General features: G+C 36.4%; 1 protein-coding gene across 1 annotated transcript; it reads left to right on the forward strand.

Annotated features, from left to right (window-relative positions):
* Positions 1 to 2,994: 2,994 nt before the first annotated feature.
* On the forward strand, positions 2,995 to 11,024 carry LOC129771089 (uncharacterized). The gene is made up of 4 exons (XM_055774413.1): positions 2,995 to 3,107; positions 9,431 to 9,966; positions 10,342 to 10,682; positions 10,748 to 11,024. Exons 2-4 carry the CDS (start codon positions 9,521 to 9,523, stop codon positions 10,906 to 10,908), a joined length of 948 nt encoding a protein of 315 aa, XP_055630388.1. The 5' UTR covers positions 2,995 to 3,107; positions 9,431 to 9,520; the 3' UTR covers positions 10,909 to 11,024.
* The last annotated feature ends 7,790 nt before the right edge of the window (positions 11,025 to 18,814 follow it).

The raw sequence follows: 18,814 nt of genomic DNA on the forward strand, positions 1-18,814 counted from the left end.
AAACAGGAAGTGGGTTATATCTATGGTATAACCGCAAGGGTGACGTAGGACTATCGTTGATTTAGAGATCATTTGTTTGAAATTGAATCTGAATTCATTCTGAATGAATGAATATTTGGGGGACTTCGAAAACGAGAGCGTTACGATGGAGGCACACGGTTTTATGCATCCAATAATGGATACGGAAATATCCTACTGATGGGGAAGAATAATCTTCAGAAGCTATCCTGTTAATTGCGATTGATTGAAAAATCACAAAACCAAATGTATTTGGTCACAGTGTTCACATGAATGTAATTTTAAATTCCCAGAGAAACTGGCAGATTATTTTCATTAACGATTAGATATTTCCACATTTTCCTCGATACTGGAGGCCCACCAGTGGTTTATGGTAACTCGATAACCATCTGTTAATAGCACTTGATTGAAACATATTTGGTCACAGTGTTACATGGATAGAAAACATTCAAATAAACTCTTTCACATGAATGTATTTTTAAATTCCCAGAGGAACTGGCAGATTATTTTCCGGATCTTTCTCGATGCTGAATGGCATCCAAACGGAAAGAATTCCGTGCGTGTATGTGTGTGTGTGTGTGTGTGTGTGTGTGTAGTGGCTGCTTCGAGATCTTCCCGGGGAACCATTTGTGGCATCTCTCTCCTCCTGATGGATTCCCTTCTGGCCTAAGGTGCCCAAACAGGCTCTTGGTGACACCGTTCATCAGCGCTTTCATGATAAACGAAGAGCTTCACCACAACAGCGACAACATGCTCCAATCGCTGTTCAATTTGAACTGAGTGGATTTCCGAGCGGCGCTCGCTTATATACCGATTGGTGATTTCAATAGCCTGTTTCGAGAACAATTTTAAGACTATTGAAACAAGTTTTTGGATCAGAAAGTAACAAGTATAGAACGCGTAGACATTTTATCTTTCGAATGAAGTGTTTATCATACCATTTCGTTCAGTTGTTTAGGAGCTATTAACGCTCAAAATCTCGGTCTCCGGTGTAACGCTTTCGGTTTCGAAACTTTGATTTTACACCCCGGTATAGAAATGAAAGACGTAGTCCTACGTTAAAATTTTCATACAAATTTTAGCAATTTAAAACTGCCTTACGGCCGACTAATCTGATAGAGAATATTTGGCCTCATACAAACTTATGTCGTATCCAGATGTCGACACCATTCCACCGTCAACGCGAATTCCAGAAAACGAGACGAATAAAGGGCGGTTCACATACAACATCCACGTCACGTTCGCGTTCCGTCACATCACGTTGCATCAATTATTCTCCCATTCAATTCCTATTGATGCATTCACATACACCAGCAACGGCAAGTCGAAGTTGCCGTTGACGGTGTATGTGAATGTTTGCATAAAACCGCTTGGAAGAATAATAGACGCAACGGGACGGAACAAGCCCCGGGCAAGGGGATATGATCCGCGAGTCAAGATGTGCTACAAATTTAGCTGTCATTGCCAAACCTATCAAATTACTCGGCGAACTCAAGGCAAATCTATGGAACAAGGTGCGCCCATTCGCTAACTAAAAAAAGAATTGTTTTTTGAAAAAAAAATTTATGTGAAATGTAATGATCATGATGATCACAAGGGTCTGAATGATAATATAAAACGTAGAACCCTAGGTTGATCACTTGAAATGTAGTATTATATTATAATGTAAACCAACTTAAGAAATTGAAAGAATTTAAGTGAAATAAAAGGGTTTGAATGAATTCTGCATTATTTCAATAATTTCAGTTGTATTTAAAACACGTAGTCCTGACGCTTACTTAGCCATTTGGTTGTATATTTCCAAATATTTTACAACACAATAATCACAAAAACTCACCATTATAATATAAAATCAGCATCAAACACAATTTCAGTTTCATATTATTTCACAATTTTCGAGGAAACGTATTACTCTATTACATAGAATACATATTGAATACAGAAAAGTAAATTTTCATTCATTATTTTTTGTTCTAGAAGTGTGTTAATTTCGTCCTTAATTTCGTTTTCCAAATGGCGCAAATCATTATGGTGCCTTCAACGCAAAGACAATAAATGAAACGCTTGCAGCGTAAAACGTAATGAATATAATGAATATAGCAATGAGTATTTCATAAAGTATCAGTATATTCCACAAATTGTGCTCAATCGTCTTAATTTACTTTTGTGTATTTTTTAAATGGCTGCAGAAAACCACTTCACGTTTTGACCCACCTGGTAGTATGTTAAGTGCCTTGTTTTACACCAGCTTGAGAGTTTGGCAGTTCTCGCGAGTGACAGTGGTCGCAAATTGCATTTGCGACCCGGACATGTTTGACGCTGTCAAATCCTATGTGCTAGTATACGGATGCCCTCAGGCTGGGACGGAACGTGAATCGCACTTAATTCGTCTCGTCTCGTCTCGGCTTCAGTCACTGTCGAGACAAGGAAAATATCCCATTCCAGTACACGAGTTTCATTGAAATGTTTTATTTGGTACACTGGAAAGACTTCTGTCACTTTTTCTTGGTATGATCAGTGATGTCAGATGTGAAGACATGTTTTTATTTTGAGAAAAACAACAAACATTTTTAAAATTGATCAATCGATACTCTTTTCTCAGTGCCAAAATACTAAAATTATAACAAAAAGGAATTAGATTCATATATCTTTTGATTTCATTGATATTTTTCCTCGAGCATATGATTTTATCACTCAGCCGTTTTTTTATTATGGATTTATTGGGAGCAATGTTTGTTCACCTAATCAACGATTTATCAAGAAAAGTTTTAAATCTATATATACGTATTTCCAATAAAGTAGTTGTTTTGAATTACTCATTTTCGTTCAATATGTGAAGACCCTTTTCGTGCCGTGTTAATACATTCAAACAGTCATCTAGCATCCCTGGATATGTGTTCGATGTTTACATTTGGTTGTGTTGTTTGGAAGAGGCCCATTTGAAAATCTGTAAAATCTTGCAATTACTGAACTCAATTTGATGGTTGTAGTTGAAAACATACATTGCTTATGCAATACTAGTTTAGCCGTGAAACAGTTTTTGAAGATAAAGGCGGAGCAGAAGAATACCGATGCTTTCAATCAACAAGGTGAACAAACACATCAAACAAACTAGACGATTCGACTGCGCGGCCAAACGGTAGTCGAGCCAGACGAGCTACTCGTCTGTTTTTAGTCGAGCTCGGCTTCTGGAATAACTAACGAGACGAGCGCTCGTCTGCTCGTCTCGTTTTCTGGAATAGGGCCCGATGATGATGTTGGATTAAAGAGGCTTTAAACTTTTCAGTTCATTCGCCTCTATACAAGTTAGAGGAGCGGTATTGTGCGCTACAGATACATTGATGGGCACAAAAAAATCCACCCCCATTTGAAATTAAAGTGTTGCAATATCAAAAGTTTTTTCAAACTTTTCGGTATTCCAGTCAATACAACGTAAGAGTAGGTGATAAATAGACCATTTCGCCGTTTCAGTATCGTTAATTTATTTTCTAGAAAAACAAAAAAAAACGTTGCTCCTAAAGAGTGTCTTTTTAATAAATTCATTTATTTTTGCAGGCTCAGTTACATAAGTTTACGCACAATCAAATTTCGGATCTGTGTTGAGATTTGCTTCCCACCCATTTTCCGGAAAATTCGTCAACGTTATGCTAAGAAAATTATGTTTGTGACAGATTTAAAGAACCGAGAGTGTATCGATGAACAAAAAAATGGTGAAACAAATACATGAAAGAGGACTTTTATATGTCACACCCTGAAAGGACTCTTTTTATGTCATACCCTATTTAGGAGTAAGTCATTTTTTGTTTTTCTAAAAAATAAATCAACGACACTGTCAACGAACGCAAGTAATACCTACGTTGAGACGGCGAATGCTCCACTGGTAACGTTCGCATTCAAGAAAAAAAAGGAGTTACTCCTAAGCGCTTTAAAATAATGCATGTTCTCAAGACGTCTTAGGCCGAGGACATAGTGAATTCGATGCGGGCGCGGGCGCGGGATCGTTTGCGGGAAAGCTCTTTTGTTTACGACTGTGGAAATCAAATGCGGCGAAACCGTGTGTGGAGTGTTTTTCAGCGAGTGAACGCAAGTGGTGGTTGCCAGACTATTTTATAAATATCTTCACATTCGAACTCATCGAACGAAAATAAAGATTGAGTTGTTAAATTATTATTTTCGTTTTGTTCGATGAATTATATAACTTTATTCTAATTTACATAATAAATCGTACCAAACCGTGATTTTTTTCGGGATGCAATGGTGACTAATGGAGTACGTGTGGATTGCTGACCAATAACGAATATTTTGCTTATTGACGAAGCCTTTCAGCCAGAAATGAGCTTCATCGCTGAAGATGATTTTTCGATGAAAATCTGGATCATTTTCAAGTTGTTGCTCAGCCCAATTCACGAACATACGACGCTTCTGGTGGTCAAGCGGCTTCAGTTCTTGCGTCAATTTGATCTTGTAAGGATGTAGGCTGAGATCTTTTCGCAAAATTCACCAAAACGACGTCACAGAGATGTCCAACGCTTGAACACGACGTGTGAGAGACTGATTTGGTTCTTCCTCAATTGATGCGCTAGCGGCAGCAATATTCTCGACACTAAGGGCCTTTTTTGTCTCACTGGCACGGGATCATTTGGTCGGTGTTAAGTCAGAGGGGACCAAGTCGTAAAATTGAAAATTTCGAATTATTGATTACATTTGGTTAAGCATTATGTAAGCTACATACCAGATTTATCAGATTTGGAAAATCACGCATACAGCAGGAGTAATGAATCGAAATTTTTATGATTGATCAACGAAAATCCCTCATAGTATGCAGTCAGAGCGGACCATGTACCATTTACCATGGCGAAATGGCTCTATATCATGTGAAGACAGGGTGGACCATGTGACAATCGTTTGTATATTGAATTTAAACAATATCCAAGCGCCGAATTCAAACCAACAAAACATTTTCTAGAAGCTAATAGGTACCTTGTCGAAATGTGCTTGAACCCGTTAGTGTAAAATGTGCACATTTTGAGTATATTAAAAAATAAACTTGGTCCACTCTGACTGAACGGATCAGTGAAAAATGCAGTTCTTCAGTGTGAATGATCGCAAAATGTACTATTTCAGAGTACGATTTTGGCTGTAGCGATAACAATGAATTCAAATTTGACGATTCTATTGACGAATACTGTCTATGATGATTGAAAATGGGAAGTTTATGCTTTAACATGTTTGCCGTGCAATCATATTCATGCCAGCAGTAGATGGCAGAGAATATTATGCTGTACGCAAACAAATGCTTATGCAGTTCCAAACTCACAATCCTTCTCGCTCTAATTTTCATAGCAGAATGGCACACTTACAGGCTCAGTTACATAAGTTTAAAGGAGCCGAATTCAACAAATGTTAATTGATTAAGAAATATTTCGAAATTGTTCAGTCTTTGTGAACCAACTCTCAAAAAATGCTTCATTTGGATCAGTCAGAATAGATCATGTACGTATAGGCGGCCAAATAACTGCCTTTTTTGGGATGATCTTGATGTTTTTTTTACAACTATCATACTTCAGACTATCTTCAACTGGACTTATCCATAACTGGGCGTACGTTAGCCCAGTTAACAAAGCAGTTATGTATCAATAATAGATGTCATCTTCAATTTGAAGTATAGCTTTTGCTGTTTTGCAGTCCAGTTAGAGAGTGAAATTCGATAATTGTATTGATTTTCCGACCCAATTAACCCCTTCACGTATAACGTCGAACCACACTCGTTGCGATTAGACTAAGCCAGAGCGTACAAAATCGAACCTCACTCGTGGTCTATCGATGTGAAATGGATACATGCTTCAGGCGTGTGATGATGCGAGACTTCTACGATCGTAAGTAATATGCACACACTCAACAGAGTATCGGGACGATTCAATGTGCTCGTGTTTGGGCCCTGTTGTTGGAAATTAAATCATACGGCAAGGGGCTAACTAACGATCACTGTATGGGCGACACTTTCCTCGTTGTATCGATGAAATCTTGCATGAAATTTTAGTGAAGTATGAAATCTTGCATCTGATTTCTTACTAGATTCAAAAAAGATCTTGTTATCTTGTTTGATAGAACGAACTATTGCACACAATTTTATGTTGCATACAACATTCATGGGAACGAAAGAAAAGTTGAAAGAAAGAATGCATAATACATTATTCACCTTCGCATTCGCTCGCACAACATATCTCTCTTATTTGATAAATTGCTCACTTGTTTGATTATTTCCACTGTTGATGCCTAAGGCGAAAAAAATGTTGGATAAATTTGCCGTCCAATGGTATATGTTATAACATATATCATAAGAACGATTCTGCGTAATATGCATTTGAAAACTCTTAATAAAACGTTACAATTTTCGTAGAGTGACCCCCCTATATAGAAATCAAAGACGTAGTCCTACGTCAAAAATCATGCAAAAAAGGGGTAAAAAATAAAAGTGTGTTTATTCCATCCAAAATTTCATTACAATTTTCCTTTCACTGAAATCCAATACGAGACTAAAGTTGCCAATACCGAATTGTGCAGAAAGGCCACATTTGCAGAACCCGATTGGATTTGACTCAATCGGATTAAAGAATCCAACCTTGTGCTAATTTCATAACCGATCGGATTCCCCAATAAGAGTTAATACAGATCTGTTTACGAGGAACAAAACACTATCAAAAAGTCCCAAAATTGATATTCTAAGATGAAATACGTCTTCTGAACGTGGTATTACAGGAACGCATGAAGCAGGCCTTATAATTTTGGTTCGATGAAGAAAAAAATACACCAACTCGGCCACAAGTAGGCCACTCCTTCCAAAAAATAAATATTTGACGCAGTGGCGTAGCGTGATCGGAAGACCCCGGAGCGGGTGGTTAGGGTGTCACCCCTACAACCAAATCTTGTTATCATGTTTTTGTTTTCTTTCAAATCAAATTTACCCATCCAAGAAACTCAAATTTAAGGATATAAGGTAAATGATTTTGGTTTGTCCACTTTTTTGAATGCTCTAATTCAGGGCACCTGTGTTAAATCAGGTATTCAAATGTTTCAAAACATTTAAATAAAATAGTCTTTTTCATTATTTACTGTAGTTTTATAGCATATTTTTACGGATTCATATGTTTTAAAGGATTATTAAATCACTTTTTATTTTGATTTGTTGTGCAACGTAAAAACTTCACGACATTCACTAAGACGCAACGCGAGACAAGACAAACACTTATTGTTTTTACTATTAAACGGTTTAAAAATTACCTTAAGTGTCGACCGGTTTCGGGCGCGAAGCTGCCCATCTACGGGACAATGTCCGACTGATTACTCTGATTATTACTGATTACGACTGATTATTAAATCCTCCTTTTATTGCTGTCAATGTGCACCTCATCTAAGCTAACTTTTAATCAATCACCAGATGATTATTTGGAACGTATTCAGACCTTTTCTGGATGATACCACTTACGAGTATTGTAAACATCATGCTAGCACACCATTTTATCCGATTTACATAGCTAAACCATTAAATTAACGCATTCCGATGACATCAATTCTGATCATGAGTTGTCCAATTCAATTATGTTGTTTTGTCCACATGATTTCTAAGGCAACAGCTTGGCGTGCTGCAGTTTGTTTATTGTGTCCTTCGCGCATAGCAGAAATAAAGTTTATCTGTGTTGAGTGTGTTGAGGTGAACACTTTTAAAATGTCCAAGAAAAAGGCAATATTCTGAAGAAAGCCTAAATTATGAATGGATCAATATGACGACAGTAAACTCTAACAATCATAATTGCAACATCTACTTGAAAATTGGAATTATTTCATTTAAAAATGGTGATTTCTAAAACCGGACAAACCACGATCATTTTTTTTTGACAAACCATGATCAGAGGTAGCCAAACCATGATCATAATTTCTCTTTGATCGAAAATCGTTAAAGAACATAAAAAATGAATAATTTCAACGCCTTATGGTAGTATTAGCAACTAGAGACTTGGAGCTTTTGACAAACCCAAACTCGTATCGATTATATGTGATTTTCATGAAGAAAAAACTATTGGCATTTACTAGTTGCTTGAAAACACCCTAAATCAGCGTTTCTTTAAAGTCCAATTTCACGATGAACTGTAACACTTCCAATGCAGTCGATAATTGGCATGGTCCAGGATAATTCCCGCGGCCTTCGTATGTCCATGTCCGAAATTTCGTCGCAGAAATTTGTCAGTTTGAGAATCAACGTTTTCAGTCAGTTGTCAGATGCTGCCAACATGTGTCTTGCTTTAATTGATTTAAAAATTTCGGCTACTCCTTTTGACGATTTTCATCGCTCTTGTAACTCCCAATGAAAATTTTTCTATGCCTTTCTGCAACTGGAAAAATTTCCAGTGTATTGAGTCTGATCACAACGTTACTCAAAAAAGATTCTTTGATTTGTAAATAGTTCTCTCTCCCTTAGCCTCTGCTTAATACCCTCCGGGTCCGTACTCAGGTTTCCGCCATCATACTTGGCCATAGAAATAGTTCCATCTAGTGGCAGGTGTCCGGGTCTCCGGGTAGCGCATGGGGAGTGTAACGTCGTCTCGGCATTGTGAGCGTGGCATGAAGCGGTGAAATATCACGCTCATGTACGCTCAGGTTTTTCCCATATTTACATAGATTAAATACTAAACAAGACGCGCTAGTTTTCTGCATAATGCACTAATGCACTTATACCAACAGTTGCACCACTTTGAGAATCTGTTCGAGTATTTTGTTTCAGATAACCAGAAGAGCTGGAAAAGTGTATGCCAGGCACAACTTTTTTTTAACCCCCTCTCTTCATCAGCATGTAACTATTCTAATTGAGGGGCTTAGAATGCAAGGGGTGTAAGTGACTTGATCGATTTCTCTTCATCAACTATTTCTTTAGTTAATAACTCAATTGCAAAAACGTTCCAATTTAAGTTTGCTATAGAATCTGATAGGTGAGGTTCTGACCTATCTTCCACATTGTCAAATACAGCTGGGAATGTATTTGAGGCTAAGCTATGGCCAAAAGAGAGAGTCGATGTAGAGAAATCGGTCAAATCACTTACACCCCTTTCATTCAAAGCCCCTCAATTATGTATTTTTTATTCCCTAAAATTTTTGTTTTATTGGTGAAAGATAGATAAACAAATAATAATATGATGGATAGTAGAATTATTCTTTGTTTTTATGCTCAAAAAATCGTCCAAAACTCATGCCTCTACACTAGAATACCTCCTTAATTCACAAAAAAATATGTTTGTAAGAGAATTTTGCATTATATTCGCAATTTCAAGTGATTTAAAATTAATCCTAGATTTCTGTTTAGCATTATTTGTCGCATAACATGTACTAAACGAATAGTTTTTTTTTTTGAGATTCTTAGTAGGCATTTCCAACAATCCCACGCAGTCGAAAAAATTCACGCAGAAAAAAAAAACCTCACAAAGAGCAGCTAGCAGAAGCTCGGCACAATATGGCCCAATGTTTTTCCGATCGAAAAAACGTGAAGATACCAAATTTCAGTACTTACAAGAAGTCCTTCTTATATACACCATGTAATTGTCCACTGGTGGATTGCAGTTTTACTGCTACCGAGCAGCCTTCGCCCTTACGCAGGTATAAAACCACACGCCGAATTCGAAGCCTCTCGAAACCGAAGTGCTCCCGTGTGAAGTTTTATCAACGCCCAGTATCACAATATGGTAGAACAATTCAAACCATACAAACCTATCGGGAACCGTATGCCTCGACGAGAATTCAGCAGCTGGCGAATCCGAAAGTGCGCAAATTGATCGCCGCCAGGGAAGACTACAAACGCTTCTTAAACCGCTGCTGGTACGATCGATTCAGTAAACGCATTAAGCGAAGTATGTACACCGTCTACAGTCGGTTGGCAAATGTTCAGTTGTCGCCGCCAAGGTGAGTATTAAATATGATTAATTCCCCATCGTATAATCCGCTTGACATTGCATGTCCGTATCCGTTGTATTTCATGTCCATTTTTTGAAACCGTGAAATTTCTTAGTTTTTACAATGCTGAGATTTTGCTCAGAATCCTTGCTCCATGATATTTTGAATCATACTGTTTATGCTAACAAGAATTCAAAACAGAACTTGTTAGATTCTCTCACCGAAGTCGCAATTAGATAGAAAAGTCATGTCAATGCCAATGTATTCATAAATGTTTGTCACGATTTTCGTGAGCAAGTTGAAAGTAACTTTTCAGCCTATTTCCGAACAATTACGAAAGAATCAAAACTCTAAGGTTTTGTTCTCCATTGTAACTCTACTCAGACCGAAGACACCCTCGTTTACACCGGAGCAGTGGAAAAATCATCAGCAGTGGCTTGCCGTTAACGCCCAGCCGAAAACAGCGAAGCCAGTGCCGATGAAACCCCGCAGAAGGGTACCATACGCTCAGCTGATCGCTCGTATTCTCAGTTTATCTACGCCACGCTGGGAGAACAAGAAGTACACTGGACCTGCTAAATTACAACCTGTTAAACCGGCTGCACTAAAAGCTACGGCTAGTCAAAGGCTGCAAAACCTTTGTATTCCATATGAGAGAAACTGTCGTGAGAAGGGACCAATCAAGGAAGAAAAAGGTCTTCCGGAAAATGTACTCAAGGCTGTTGGTAAGAAAGTGTTTTCTATTTGTCTGTGCAAAAATAGGAAATGTTCATTTCCTGTTTCGTTGAAGCATCTGAACGAGTTGTGGAGCTATCGAAGCCAAAGGTTTACCGGAACGTGAGAAATGAATATCGTGAAAATCCATTCAGTGTAGTACCCAATGCACTCAAAGCGAAAGCCAGTGATCGCATACTGGAATTGGCCATACCGAAAAAAGTGAAGAAGCATTAGGACATGTTTCATTTATTTAGATATAAATTCACGATTGTTGATCAAATATTTCCTTGAACTCCAGTGTTGTTATTTCGTTTATTTATGGCTCCGATTATGTTTCTTCCATATTTTCGAATAATTACAGAGGGCTTAGGTTGAGATCTACGGCTAAATTACCGTTAAAATCGCAATAATTTATTGTGTATTGCAGTTTTAGTCCGGTTTATATTATTAGACAAAATAAATAAAACATGGATGAATAAAAAATTGAGCGTTTTATTATAGAGTATTCCACGCCAAATCGACACAAAAAAGCAATTTTTGACCTGACACTCTCCGATTTTGTTGAAACTTGGTAATTATGATGAAAGCTATACAAAATCATAATTTTAATAATCATATGACCAATTTAAATTACGGCTGACTTTTTAAAATGGACGAATTTCATGTCATCTCGACTGGCCGTTGGCAGCACCATCTCAGATATCAGTGAAACGTTGTGGGTGTAAAGACATGGGTCATTTAAGCAACTTTGCATACTTGAAATACTCGAAAAACAATTAGACTACTTTTTGGAAAAAGGCAATTTTTTTTTCTTAATTTTTACAACAATTTACAACTTAGTATTTTTTTTAAATTTTCACAAAAAATTACCAAAAACAATTTGGAAAAAGAAATTTTCTGACAAAAAAGTTATTTTTTAAATAAAAATTCATTTTTCTCAAAAATGTATTTTTTTAAATTCCCAAAAATATATATATGAACAGCCCTTACAATTTCCAACAAGTGATCCATACATCGGAAGATGGGCACTTTTACAGGGAAAAAGTTCTTCGAACAACAACTTTTTCTTGTTTCTTTGAAAAAAAATACAACTTATCCTAATTTCGTTTAAAGTCAAGATAGCGATATAATGTATTCGACAAAGTTTTATACCTTGTTAAAATATAAACTTTTGTCGAAAACCTAAACTTTCCATCTTTTATAGTTTTTGGAATATATACCATTTTTGTATGAAGACTCCTGAAAAAAATAATGCTTTTGCCGTAACATTTCTGTGTGTAAATTGTCACGTTTGACATGTTCTTGACATTTTTCTAAATAGAGAATAGTTAACAGAGCATTTAAAATGCGATAATTTATACAAAAAAATATTACGAATTGAACATTAATAGCATTTTTTCAAAGAAAAACATGAAAAAGTTATTCTTCGAAAAACTTTTTCCATGTGAATGTGCCCATCGTCCGATGTATGGAAAGCTTTTTGGAAATTTTAAGGGATATTTATATCTATTTCTTTCAGAATTTTGAAAGCATGTTTTCGAAAAAAATTAATTTTAATTTTCAAAATATTTTTTTTTCAATGAAATTTTTTTCAAAAAAATGTTTTGATAATTTTTAATGAAAACCAAAATAATTTCCTACATTCCATTCTTTGACTAAAATTTTGCAGGTCTGATATTTTTTTGTAAGTTTTTTTTAAATTTTGAGTTTTTTAAATTTTTTTTCGAAAAATCTTAATTTAAAAACTATAACATCTACAAAAAGATGGTCAGAGAATGAAATGTAGGAAATCATTTAGGTTTTCATTAAAAATTGTAGTAACATTTTTATTTAAAAATTATCGCAATTTACATGCTCTGCTAACTTTTCTCTATTTGGAAACATGTCAAGAACATGTCAAACGTGAGAATTTACACACAAAAATGTTACGAGCAAAACATTATTTTTTTCAGGAGTCTTCATACAAAAATGACCTATATTTCGACAAAAGTTAAGATCTAAAACTTTGTCGAATACACTATGTCGCTATGTCTTATAAAATATAAAAAGTTGTTGTTCGAAAAACTTTATCCCTGTAAAAGTGCCCATCTTCCAATGTATGGACGACTTGTTGGAAATTTTAAGGAGGGTATTCATATATATATTTCTGGGAATTTAAAAAAAATACGTTTTTGAGAAAAATGAATTTTAATTTTTGAAATAACTTTTTTGTCAGCGAATTTTTTTTCCAAAAAATTTTTGGTATTTTTTCGTAAAAATTTGAACAACTTCCAAAAACCATAAAACCCAACTTCATCCTTTGACATGAATTTTGTATGTATCATAGTTTTTAGCTTATAATTTTTTATAAAAATTTAAGAAAAAAAAATTGGCTTTCTCCACAATGTTGTCTAATTATTTTTCGAATATTTCAAGCATGCAAAGTTGCTTAAATGACTCACGTTTTTACACCCACATCGTTTCACTGCTATCTGAGATGGTGCTGCCAACGGCCAGTCAAGTTGGCATGAAATCAAGCGTCAAAGGGCAAAAGCATTTTTCTTGGATTCTTACTAAAAATTTATAATTTCTCAACGTAGTATTACTTGCGTCATTTTTACTAGTACTTAGTTGAGATTTCTATGCCAAATGATACGCCTTGAATGAATTCTGAGTGGCAAGCTCTAGAGAATACGCGTGACCACAGTGCAAGTCGGAGGAAATTTCATTGACGAAAAATTTCCCCGACCAGAACGGGAATCGAACCCGAACCCCCGGCATGTTAGGTGTGACGCTAACCACGGGAGCACAAAGTGCAAACTCATTTTTCTCAAAAAAAAGTATTTTTTTAAAATCCCCAAAAAAAATTATATGAATAACTCTTACAATTTTTAACAAGTCATCCATACATGGTGGTCACTCTTACAGAGAGTAGGAATCAAGCAGTGATATCATTTCTTTTGAGAAATTGATAAAGAGGGAGCATTAGGTTGAGGTCGCGACTAGCTAAGATAACTCTAATCGGTATGTCAGATTGCCTAGTGGCACCACAAAAACACCTACATTCACGTTAAGCCAAAATAAATAAATAGTCACTTCTTTTTGCCGCTCTCATTAACTATTTCACGTTACCTCAAAATTTAGCCTCATTTTGACGTAGGACTACGTCTAACCGGAAGATATAGGGGGTGAAATGGAAATTTAGGCACTGAACAAGTAGGAAAAAATGCAAGATTTGGAACGCTTATAACTCGAGCATTTCTCAATAGAGCGCAAAGGATTTTGCATCAATTGATAGGAAATATATCTACGCATCTATCATAACGAATAACATTTCATTTTTCTTGAGATAAATAATTGAATAATTGTGAAATATCAAGCATTGTCAAAATGCACTATGTGCCCATTTTCGATTGGTCCATTTTGTGCTCCTCAAATCGTACCGACCAAAACGGGCAACCAGAGCAGCAGCGAAATAGAATGAAGCACGATTGGAAAGGAAAAAGAAAAAAATGAACGAAACATTGGTCGCAGTCTCACACATGCGTAATTCTCGAGCCAGCCAGTCAGCTTAAAAATCCCCGCTCCGCTGCCGTAACGATCATTCTTTGTGTGGACACCGACTGGACAACATCGTTGCTGGACGGGCTGGACGGCGAGGGATCGAGTGCCTTTCTCAAGGCAAGAGGGCGGAGGTGGTAGCGCTGAAGTAGAGTAGAGTAGAGTTTTCAAAGGGCCTTTCTCAAGGCTAGAGACGAATGAACTGCAAAAGTTTAAAGTCTCTATAATACAATACCTTCTTTCCTTCCGTAACGATCATTCTCATTCAAACCGTACACCACATCGGTTCGCATCACAACACATCAACAAACCAACCCAAGCAGTCATGTCTGGACATGGTAAAGGAGGAAAAGTGAAGGGAAAGGCAAAATCCCGCTCGAACCGTGTTGATCTGGAGTTCCCCGCAAGGGTAGCTAGGCCGAGCGCGTTAGTACCAGTGCACCAGTCCACCTAGCCGCCGTTATATAGTTTCGGCCGCCGAAGTGATCGAGTTAGCTGGCAAAGCTGCTCGCGACGATAAGAAAACCCGCATTCGGAACAGAACACATTCGGTTCGGTGGACATCAAGACAACAGGCAGTTGCAGCGAGTGGCGAGTGGCAAACGCAATCGCAAAACGGCATCAGGTAGCAGAAGAAAAAAGTTTGTTCTTTATGCAAACTGCTTTGGAGGCAAATCCTGAACAAGGCGACATCGAGGGCGTTCGAAATGGTTTTTTTCAAAACCACGAGTACTAAGTTTTCTAAATTGGAACCATTCCATAAAACAAGGCGCTCTTCAGGGCCATTAAACCTTCCAAAAAAGAGTTTAGGAAATACATAAAACATTATCCAAAGTAATAATAAAACACAAATTGATTTTTTCATAATTTGTTTGCCAGGATCTGATGAGTATGTGAATTTGGCAGTTGTTCTGAGCTTATTGATAGTTGGGGACTTTCCTGATTATTCAATTTTCACCAATTCTTAAATTGTTTCCAGATTGAAAGTACAGTAATTTACACTTATCTCGACATTTAGCTAATTGGACGGACCTGTAATGCGACATATTTATTTGGACATTTTTGTAAACATAGAGTTTGGGGTTCAAATTATGACCCCACATTAAAAGTCGACACTGTACCATTGTCATCGCAAATGTTCAATTACAGGTTAAAATTACCTCCAATCCGATACTGAGTGGTGGTAATGCGACGTGCCATTGAATGTAATTTACTGTAAAATCTAGGTAGTGCGGACTGAATCAAAACGGCTGTCAAAAAAGATCCAATTGAAATGTCAAAAAAGATCCAACGATCAGGAGTGTTATTTTTCTTATGATAATCAACACTATAAAAAAGGTATTGTTATTAAAGCCAAAAAAAATAAACTTATAAGATTAAAGAACTACATTTTCCGTCAATTGTTCAATTGACCATTGCTTTCTGGAAGAGCATCTCACATTGCATGGTATCAGAACTTGACAGAACCTTCCTACACCTACATAAACAACCTACGAATAACGCTTAGTTCACTCCAAGAATTTCGGTACGTACATACATATCAAAAGTGAAATTTTTGGGGACGTTTTATTTTCTAACGTCGGTGAAAACAGCTTTGATAATGAAGCTAGCCAAATGAAATCCACGTAATTATGATCCGCTAGTGCTGGTGATAAATGTAACGGTAAAGCAATCTGCGCTTCTTGTGGACTACCGGCTTAATTGTGGAGAAGGCATTACGGTTTCTCACGAGGTTTCCTATCCGGTTGAAATGTAACGATGTATTTCTATCAAAATAATCCTGAAAATGTGTATGAAAGGTTTGCTACACTTTTGGTTTTCAATAATTCAAACATCGTACTTACTCCACAGATACGGGAACCCTTATTCGGAACTAGTTTGTCGTTTCCGCAAAAATCGACCCAGCGTTTCAGAGGGTATACGATAAAAGCTTAGGCGAACATTTTCTCTCGTATTAAGGCAGCCTTTCACTGAGTAACGCTTTTTAATGTCCACTTTCCCTGATATAATATTTCTCCGAACGAAATAAAAACAAACGAAGTCACAGTCATGTAAATGTTTACTCCTGCGATTTGAAAACATTCGATGAAAAGTGGAACGAAGAGTTGCCAGATGATTTTTAAAAAATATCTGTAAAAATATGTGAAAGTCTGTTAAAAATTTGGAAATATCTGTAAAAGTTACGGATCTATAGAAATGTCTTTTAACGTTGATTTTCACAGATTCATTAATACTTTGTACATCGCGATGCACGTAAGATTGTTTTTTGTATATTATTGTATATTTTGTTTATGTGTATTTTGCATATATACAGCCATTCCTTGCCAAACCGATATAGTGGTTCTCAGATTTCGATGAAAAGTGGTAGTTTTGTTCTTTATCGCAAAACATTAGACCCGTAGTTGTTAATTTTTTCGTTAGGGTGACCATTTCCATTATAGTGTGGTCCGAAAAATCTTTTTTTTTCCACTTTTTCCCAAAACTGACTTTTTTCAAAAACTTTAGAACCACTGAACCCATTTAGGTTATCGACATATTTAATTGAAGCCAATTATCTAGCTCTTTATTAAAAAATATTGAACTTGCAAAAAAAAAATGGATCTTATTTTAGAATTATCGATTGTAGTTGTTTTTTTTTTATTGTTTTCATGGCTTTGGACTAGATGGTGCTATATTTTTATATTTTTCTAGAAAGCTGAGGTTGTTTTACATGACATATCTCGATTTCAGAGATACTATTTTTTTCATTTTTGATTTTTCAAAGTTAACCGGTGGTCCGAAAAATCATTTTTTTCCATTGAGAACCACTTTATCGGTTTGGCATGGAATGGTTGTATATATACTAGTTGACCCGGCGAACTTCATCCCAAGTACTAGCATTGGCAAAACAAAATACATGCTAATTTCTTCAGCAAACTCCAGTATTGATGTAAATTTCGAAATAGATGGTGAGACATTAGAACGCGTGAATGAAATCAAATACCTAGGAGTTATCATTGATGACAATTTAACATTCAAGTCTCACATTAATAATGTCATCAAGAAGATTGCCAAGAAGTACGGCGTTTTGTGTCGTTTGAAAAAAGAACTGACGGTGAACAGTAAAATTAAATTGTATAAATCATTGATCTCACCGCACATAGACTTTTGCAGCGTTTACAAAATAAAATTATGCGTTTGATTTTAAGATGTAGTAGATACACTTCCTCTAATTTGATGTTGGACGCGCTACAGTGGCTATCTGTGAAGCAAAGAATTTACTATTTGACAATGGTGTTCATCTTTAAAATTTTAAACGGTATGCTGCCTCGATATTTGTGTGATCGAATTGAAAGAGGAAGTGATGTTCATAGATACAATACTAGAAACGCGGATGATGCAAGAACACCTAACTTTATATTCAGTAGGTCGCAGAACTCGTTGCTATACAAAGGAATACATTTTTTCAATTCGATGCCCAGGGAAATAAAACGAGCGGCAACAATGGCAGAGTTTAAGCGAATGTGTATTTCCCACGTTAAATCTGTTTTGTAAACAGGGTTTCGAAAATTTTTTGTAAATTAATTTATTTATGTTTACTAATTATTGAAATTTAAAAAAAAAATACAGGTATCTCAAACTGCCATGTTCGTACTGATGATGATGATGTTTTTTTATTGTATTGTAGATTATTAAAAAAAAAGAAAAGAAAAACGAGCGTTGTCTACGAAAGTTTGAGCCTCGCGCGCGTTTGGTGGGCCTGGACTAATGTTAATAATGAACACTGGCAGAAAACTGACACACAATGAAATTTTATGTAGGGTCTGAAGTGGAAACTGGAATTGGGATAGCTCATTCAGCATTGTTGTAAACTATCTTTCATCAGATGGTGGTATCGATTATTTCTGATTGTAGCAGATCTCTTTTATGTTCTAAGTTAAAACTTTGGTCCTGCTCAAACCTTTGTAGCGGTATGAGGTGGGCCATCATCATCATCATCATCCCGCCCAAAATTATTGTTTTGATTTGAATTTTTTAGAACGAATTCCTAAACTTTTTCTCATCATAACATTGTTCTATGGGAAGAATACAACAAAATGAAGACGGCTCAAAAGGAACCTTTCCTTAATCGGATTTTACGATTAGCAACACATTTGACCTTCCATTTTTGACGTAGGACTACGTCTTTCATTTCTATACTGGGATGTAAAATCAAAGTTTCGAAAACGAAAGCGTTACGCCGAAGACCGAGATTTTGAGTGTTAATAGCTCCTAAACAACTGAACGAAATGGTATGATAAACACTTCATTCGAAAGATAAAATGTCTACGCGTTCTATACTTGTTACTTTCTGATCCAAAAACTTGTTTCAATAGTCTTAAATTTGCTTTCAAAATAGGCTATTGAAATCACCAATCGGTATATAAGCGAGCGTCGCTCGGAAATCCACTCAGTTCTAATTGAACAGCGATTGGAGCATGTTGTCGCTGTTGTGGTGAAGCTCTTCATTTATCATGAAAGCGCGGATGAACGGTGTCACCAAGAGCCTGTTTGTGCACCTTAGGCCAGAAGGGAATCCATCAGGAGGAGAGTGATGCTACAAACGGTTCCCCGGGAAGAT

The sequence above is a fragment of the Toxorhynchites rutilus genome, chromosome 2 (genome assembly GCF_029784135.1).
Source record: "Toxorhynchites rutilus septentrionalis strain SRP chromosome 2, ASM2978413v1, whole genome shotgun sequence".
In the NCBI taxonomy this organism is placed as follows: Eukaryota; Metazoa; Arthropoda; class Insecta; order Diptera; family Culicidae; genus Toxorhynchites; species Toxorhynchites rutilus.